At 35.1% G+C, this 8,595-nt stretch overlaps 1 protein-coding gene across 2 annotated transcripts; it reads right to left on the reverse strand.

The window, feature by feature from the left end:
- Positions 1 to 70: 70 nt before the first annotated feature.
- Positions 71 to 7,537, reverse strand: LOC121371778. Of its 2 annotated transcripts, none has more exons than XM_041497912.1 (2): positions 7,408 to 7,537; positions 71 to 2,746 (listed from the first exon to the last, which is right to left on the reverse strand). In XM_041497912.1, exon 2 carries the CDS (start codon positions 2,709 to 2,711, stop codon positions 1,992 to 1,994), a length of 720 nt encoding a protein of 239 aa, XP_041353846.1. In that variant the 5' UTR covers positions 2,712 to 2,746; positions 7,408 to 7,537; the 3' UTR covers positions 71 to 1,991. The 2 variants fall into 2 exon arrangements, with proteins under 2 accessions (XP_041353846.1, XP_041353847.1); XM_041497913.1 differs by lacking the exon at positions 7,408 to 7,537 and adding an exon at positions 4,248 to 4,295.
- Between the last annotated feature and the right edge of the window lie 1,058 nt (positions 7,538 to 8,595).

The raw sequence follows: 8,595 nt of genomic DNA on the forward strand, positions 1-8,595 counted from the left end.
GAGACTGCTTGTATTGAACGTATTGTTGTTTGAAAACATTTTATTGCATATAATATTATATATACAAAAGGATCGGCCACAAGTTATACAACTTATGAGGACCTCTCCTAGTTACAAATATTAAAATAATAAATTGTACAATAATGGCGGTTATAGTGTTCAATAAATAAATAAAAGTAAACGTTTATGAGAAACGATTGAATAAACTGAAAGAACAAAAAAAGAAAAGAAAAAGGAAAACAAATATATGCCATCGATGGTGTAACAGTATTCATTATTAACATTTTATCTTCTCAGACAGCCCAACTGGTAAGTAATAACAAAAGTAATAGTAACAACAAATAAATGATTCCGCACCATGAGATATATAGAATATCAGGTTACTACTTTTGATATCGCGATTATTTGGCGAGGTGTAGATAACGGTGTAACAGGTGAACTTCAGCGACCTGTTGCGCTGTTATCGAACCGTGCCAAATAACCACGATATCAAAACGTAGTCACCTGATATTTTTTTATCATTCAAGTTATATGTTTTAGTCAAAATCGGTATAAAGCTATCGTACTATTGTTTAGAAACTACTACCGGAAGTCGGATAATAGCAGACGCCTGAAAGCATCTTGGGAATGATATTGTCAACCAGACAAGTTATGTGTCTCCAAATTTTAAATAAAGTATTTTGATTATATTTTAAAATCTGTTGTATCACAACATTACAATTATTTACTCTTTTGTGAAAATAAAAACAAGCTTAGGTGTTACGCGAAGATCTACGCCACTCATTGGTAGTGATTGTGACGCCAGACGCGTTCCTATGTAAACATTCTTTAAATGTTTAATTCAAAACGTTGGCTCGTTCCGAATGGCAACGAAGAATGGAGAATTTAAAAAAAAAAAGGTAATTTGATGTCACAGGAAGTGTACATGTTATATTTATTTATGCAGATCAACAATTATTGCTATAAATGGATGTTTTAAAATTGGGAAACAACCTACCTGAAAATTGAGCAAACAACTGTCTAACCCACTGTCATTCACACAATTAATTTTTTAGTGACCAGATGACACATAGCAATGCCAAGATGATTATGCTAGCAACGGTTGTGTTATGAAGCAGTGACATAATAATACTTGGCATTATCATGTACTGGTTATCAGATCACAGGAAGCGTGGTTGCATGTTAAAGAGTATTCTTAGTCATATCGTTGTCTAGGTATCAACATGCTCATGTGTTTAATGGTATCGTCATTTAACGTGTTTTGGCCGGTTACAATTGTATTGTTAATATGTTCTCATTAACATGCTTCTAGTATTCTGTTGGATATGTTTATTCTAATCAAGCAGACTACAGCATTTATTATCTAGTTTACTTTACATCTACTTTGCAAAGTTATCAAATTCTGAAAGTATGTGTCTGGAAAATAACACATACTTTTATTACACTAGATATGCTACCTATTATATGATAAAGTGATATATTATTTGTATGGAAATGTAAGAACGTACAATCCATTATTGTGATAAATTCATGGTGTGGTTTGTTAGCTGTGCAATAAAAGTTCTTTTTTCAGTATGTTTACATCCAATGTGACAGATTCTGCTTGCACCTGACACGCACGCATCATATACATCCAGTGTGAACGTTGTCATTAGAAACTGTATTTTAATTTGTGTAGTCGCAGAGCAAGCGCCACATCCAATGTGGTCTAGCACTATAACTGTTTTGCATTAATGGAAGCTGTGGAACAAGAGAAATAATTCGATTTAACTGAAATATCCAAGACAACACGAGTTACGTCCCATACAACTGACTGAAATTTAGAAAAATAAAACTAACTGTTGTAATTAATTTGTCAAATTACTTTGAATACTTAGAATGCGACAGCTGAGTCAGAATTGTATGTGACGAAATACCCCTCGGTATCTGTCGACGTACAAAATATCAGTAAAAGCCGTATCAAAAATACACCAATGAAGTCTATACGATCATCAGTGTGTATGTTTGTGTGATGTCTTTATATATAACGGGCCTTCGCCAATAGAAGGTAAATTGGCAAGTGATGCGCTCTTCTTTGAAAAATCCAACTTTCCTAAATTTGGTGTCTTTCTTTTATTCCCGTATAGCACAGTCTCGCCACCGGAACTGCTTAATGTTTGATCTCCAGAAGACAAAGAATTTTCCGGAGATAGCCGACCATTTTGACCAATATCACCTTCTGGAAGCCTTTTCTTCCGTTTGATCTTTTTTGTCTTGTGTTTTTTATGCATTCCTACTTTCAGTTTCTCTAGTCTGCCGTTTCTGTTTCTTTCAAGTACATCCTCCAGCGTGACTATATGAATCTCTCCATTCCCGGCACACCCTTCACCACCGCTTAAACCTGTCACTGCTGGAAGATGGAGGTTCACCTTTTCTAGGGGATCTACGGTAAACTCGTATTTTCTGAATTTCTTCTTAACTTCCTTTTCCTCATTCATGACGTAGAACTCTCTTTCTGTGTACTGTCTTAGTGAAGGTCCGCGAAGTGTGGCTGCGAAGTACGTGAGTTTTCTGCGCATGTCTGCTATTTTCTGGAGGTCCCGGATGACGCGCAGCCGCTCTCTGGCTATGCTCTTGAGCTCCAAGTACCACCTGCGCTCTATCTCCACGAGCTCGAGCTCGAGCTGTTTCTGTTTGTGGATGTTCTTCACGGACGCCGTCGTCGTGTTCATGTCGTCTGCTGGACCCCGTCACTCACAACACACACCTGTAACACACGAAACTATTGGTTGTTAAGTAAACTCGATTCACTGATCACAAATCTGAAAGACAAAACCGCAATGCACGGCCAGGGCCATATCTCGGCACAAGCAGCGTTGAAGTACATATATTTGACAAAATAGTTGTTGATTCTATGATACTCTATCTAGTGCTTCGTCTATATGAGGACAGCCACTCCCGAGGAGATCCTTTACTGGAGATATTATTCGTCTTGCACCACCAAAAAGAGGACTGCCATTGCCAGACTAGTTTACTAAATCAAAACTAGCACCGGGCAGAGCTCATTAGAATAAGTACAGCGGTGATGAATCATTGTCATAACAGTGCTGATATCACGAGATCGCGGATGTTAGCATGATATTATGATAGTTATTGCCTTGTATAGAACGTTACAAGAAACACACTGCTACAACATGTACTTTTGGCCAGTTCCATCAAAAAACTATTTGGGATAATCTTTTTAACCCTGAATGACGTACCATTTGAACACTATGACATCGCGTTTTGGTAAATTGAAGATTAAATGAACTTATTTTGTTGTAGTATAATTTAATTATAAATATAAACCTTAATTCCGTTGATAGTTAAACAACAGCTTACCCACACACACACACACACACATATATATATATATAGGGAGAGGGAGAGAGAGAGGGAGAGGGGTGGAGGGAGGGTTGAGGTTATTACCAGAGTATTTTTGAGGGAGAGAGAGAGGGAGAGGGGTGGAGGGAGGGTTGAGGTTATTACCAGAGTATTTTTCGGTGTCATCAATAAATATATATATATATATATATATATATATATATATATATATATATATATATATATATTATTCCTAATATATGATATTGACGATACCGAAACACACGAGGGTAATAATCTCTTTATCATATAACCTCAAGCTTAATACAACGTGTTTTTGTAAACTGTTAACGCAACTTTAATTCCAGTTCGTCATTACTAAATATTCAAATGACGTAAGACTGTGTTCGCGGCGTCTATTTTAATGGAAATGACGTCAAAGTCGAACGACGTCATTTCGATCAAAATAAACAAGTGCATAAAGTGATGACTATGAATGCATACGTCTATTAAGGAGTGTCACCCTAGTACGTTTGCTTAAATGGCTATAAACTTAGTGCCGTGACCTCGATTGATTTACATCTAATTTGCAAAGTTATCAAATTCTTAAAGTATGTGATCTGAACAACATCACATACTTTAATTGCACTGGAAATGTAAGATATCATATCATATATAAATATACATAACGTACAAAAATAACGAAATTAACGAAACGAATAGAATACATATTTTACATCACCTCGGCACATTATTTAACCAGCTGTTAATAGGTTAAATGTGGTAATAGTTATACTCTGTCTTGTTAGAGAAGAAACGCATTTCAGTCCCCTCACCAAATTCGTAATACCTTACCTAGTTAATAACAACAATAATAAACTATACACAAATATGATAATCCATACTTAAATAGAATCAACTTTTCACTCATCACACCACCACGACATAAATTGTATGACATTAACACCGAGTTTTATCGAGTGATTTCCGATACCCTGTACCCTATAACAATGAGCTTTGTTGGAAGACTGTAGTCCGTTGAAATATTAATATGCCAGCCTTCACGGTGTATTCTTATTTATTTAAACAGAGTGTAGTCACAACACTTATGTTTGTTTTTTAACTTGTTCACGGCAGACTGCGGCCGTTAATGAAGCATGTTGAGACCTTTTATCATTACTGACTGTCGTAAATATAGAATTCTAGACGGCACAAAAACTAGAGTGATTTGAACTTATGCAAGACACTCAGTTTTTATTTCCCGAACAACTCATACGTCTAACGCCATTGTATTTCCTCAATGATCGACTTTATGGGACTGTAGCGGGAGTTAGTCAGAAAAACGTGATGCATATTTACAATTACAATACATGAATATTCGAGAAGGCAATTAAAGACAATTCCGTATTCACAATGCGGTTATACATTGGCTGTTACGTGAAATTGAATAGAAAAAAGGATTGAAGTAGTTCTGTTTTACAGCCCTTTTAGTACACCAGACTTAAAACATATCACAGTGTCTGCACAAACACACCGGGTGTATAAAACATTAACAGAAATCCACAGCCATCTGTTCAAGTTCAGATTTAATAAATGCACTTAAACAGTTTGGTAATAAACACAGAACTATTGCACTCGCTAACTTGACAGCACCAAGTTGGTAAATGTTAAATAATTAACACATTCCAGCAGAATAGGCTTCTTGTTTTAAGGCACAATAAACCATAGTTGAGATTTAGAACACTCTATCGCTGCAATACACCCATACAGTCTGGTATCAAGTTTAAAGTCCAAAAGATTTGTTTCAACTTTTATTCTTCATCCAGTGTCACGTGTTCTGTATATCGTACGTCACTTCTACATAAAAATGCATAATATGCGAGTTTCTTCTCTCACTTTGTTTACTGCATTTGCATGAAAAACAATTAAAATATATATGATGTAACAGCCTCGTATTAAATAAACATTTCTTTCGTTCCCTGTTCAGCCTGTTGCGTGTGCGTGATCAGAACAGTATTACATTCCTTACAAAATACGCTCTTTACCATCCAACATTAAATGATTCTAAATCCGAACAGTATTACATTCCTTACAAAATACCCTCTCTACCCTCCAACATTAAATGATTCTAAATCCGAACAGTATTACATTCCTTACAAAATACCCTCTCTACCCTCCAACATTAAATGATTCTAAATCCGAACAGTATTACATTCCTTACAAAATACCCTCTCTACCCTCCAACATTAAATGATTCTAGATCCGAACAGTATTACATTCCTTACAAAATACCCTCTCTACCCTCCAACATTAAATGATTCTAGATCCGAACAGTATTACATTCCTTACAAAATACCCTCTCTACCCTCCAACATTAAATGATTCTAGATCCGAACAGTATTACATTCTTTACAACTACCCTCTCTACCCTCCAACATTAAATGATTCTAGATCTGAACAATATTACATTCCTTACAAAATACCCTCTCTACCATCCAACATTAAATCATTCTAGATCCGAACAATATTACATTTCCTAAAAAATACCCTCTCTACCCTCCAACATTAAATGATTCTAGATCCGAACAGTATTACATTCCTTACAAAATACCCTCTCTACCATCCAACATTAAATCATTCTAGATCCGAACAATATTACATTTCCTAAAAAATACCCTCTCTACCCTCCAACATTAAATCATTCTAGATCTGAACAATATTACATTCCTTACAAATACCCTCACTACCCTCCAACATTAAATCATTCTAGATCTGTCCAAGTTCAGTAAAACTATTTATCATCTGTCCAGTATATAAATATTTGTTTAATTGTTTCTTCAGAAATAATTCATATCAATCAGGAAATTATTTATTATGAATTGTCTAGTTTACCGATCGAAACAAAATCTGTAAAGTACCCTCTTGAAATTCGAAGACTTACGCAAACATGTAAAATGATTGATATAACTAAAACACCATCACACTTTGATATAACTAAAACACCATCACACTGTGTTATAAATAAAACACCATCACACTTTGATATAACTAAAACACCATCACACTTTGATATAACTAAAACACCATCACACTTTGATATAACTACAACACCATCACACTGCGCCAAGCACATCTGGAAACAACAACGCAGGTATGTATAGCTCACCTATAATGAGTTTCCGATCTTCAGTTACTGACAGGTTTGTGTGTTAAATGTAAGGTAAACAAATTCAAAGGATTGTTTTAGGAAAAATATACATTTTGAAGATATGCCATTTTATTTTTAAGGGCCATTATGTCCATGACCCGAAGTATTGCTATCAGAACTTAATACAAACTAAAAATGTACACCTGGGACAGATTAATCAAGTACGCTTACTTACTATACCTGTTTACACGTTTCTTAACTTACCATTCTCGGTCATTTTCTGTTATCTTGGTTAAAAACAAACAAAACACAACCTACAGTTTAATCTGTCAGTCCGTAAATAGGTTAATGCTTTTTTCAATGACATATATCTTTACCAACAGACTTACCGTTTGTAAAATGAAAAACAAAAAAGTTTTTGCTACATATTAATTTTATAATGTTTTATGAGTAGAAAAAACAACATAATCATTTATTTTCCATAGACAAAAAATGTGTTTCATAAAAGTACGTATCCATTGTCTTATATAACAGGTAGATTGTGTGTGGTTCCATGTACAATGAATGTAGTTGTTGTTTGTATGTATGGCTTTTTAATGTTGATATTTTAAACGTCCAGACTACTTTTGACTGAATTTTATTACTGACTGAACTATTTGTACGCCGGTGAATTTCTATTTGTAACTGGATCCACGTTAAAGGAAAAACATCCGATTAAATAAAAATATTATATATATATATATATATATATATGTTATACAGAAAAAGGTATTGACTTAAACGAAATGTTGTTATTATTATGGAGGAATACATTGATCACATACTAATTATAATCATATTTTGAAAAATCGTAAAACACAGACTTCAGTAAAAACAAAAGTGGATATAGATAAATATTAATTAAATTAAATACTAACCGTTACTGTAAAATCAATTCCAGAGACAGGAAGACCCTAGATTGAATGTACAAAACGTCTCGTGCAGTCATATTTGAACTACGACAAAACTATCACACCGCCCGCTGTGCTGTCTAACCCTCCACCCATACACCCAGCCAATACCGATAACTTATTTATGCAACGATCTGCTATTGTATGTAAAAGTCCCTTATTAAAGTGCTTTGTGAGCCGAGATTTCAGATAACTGCTGGCGAAAGGAATTCATGTGCCACAAAACGTCTGTTGTCACCGACCACTTCAAACACAACGCTCTGTGGTGGAGATATATCGCGGGAAACGGTCCGTGCAAAGCCATTATCAGTCACAACATAACAACAATCACTTGATGTATGTTCTTTATTTACCGCGGAACGGTTAAATGTTTGCGTTGGTATTAGTAAAAATCCAAAAGAAATTTAAACTCGCTATCGGTAACCCAACACGACGTAGGTGATTTTGTGAGAGCTAATGGATAAAGCAAGAAGATTAAATTTCTAGAGTGTCATAAAGTATTACATATTGGGGGGGGGGGGGGGGGGGTGTGATGATATGGGTTGCAGTAGAGTACTTTGTAAAATATAAAACGGTTTTATTTTCTATGAAATACAACAATAACAACAAATAGGTCTTATTCTAACCCCATCCATCTTGTCTCTTGTTCTCCCTGTCTCTGTCTTTCTGTCTGCTCGCTGTCCGTCAGTCTGTATCTTTGCCCCAAAGTCTGTATATGTGCTATCCTGTCTGTGAGATGGTGCATATAAAAGATCTCTCGCTTCTAATGGAAAATGTAGCGGGTTTCTTCTCTAAGATTATATGTCAAAATTACCATATATTTGACATCCAATAACCGATAATTAATAAATCAATGTGCTCTATTGGTATCCTTAAACAAAACAAACTTTAAACCTTCTATTTGTTTCTCTCTATCTCTATCTTACCTTCTACATCGGGAAACATCGCAACCAATAAAACAAGAATATTCTTCAAACAAATGTGACACGAATGTCAATGTGTGCCGGTGCGCCAGGAAACTACACCCATACAAGGTCAAAGAGAAGAATTAATATTTTTCAGCAAGCCACGCACTTAGTCGGTCGGAACATTGAATGAGGAATTCTTTCTTGCAACAAAAAGTCGACAATCGTAGGTAAAAATCAGCCCCAATCG

Source organism: Gigantopelta aegis, chromosome 4, assembly GCF_016097555.1.
Source record: "Gigantopelta aegis isolate Gae_Host chromosome 4, Gae_host_genome, whole genome shotgun sequence".
Classification (NCBI taxonomy): domain Eukaryota; kingdom Metazoa; phylum Mollusca; class Gastropoda; order Neomphalida; family Peltospiridae; genus Gigantopelta; species Gigantopelta aegis.

Excerpts from the sequence above, each read along its gene's own strand:
- LOC121371778 (XM_041497912.1), bottom strand. The coding sequence starts at position 2,711 with ATGAACACGACGACGGCGTCCGTGAAGAACATCCACAAACAGAAACAG.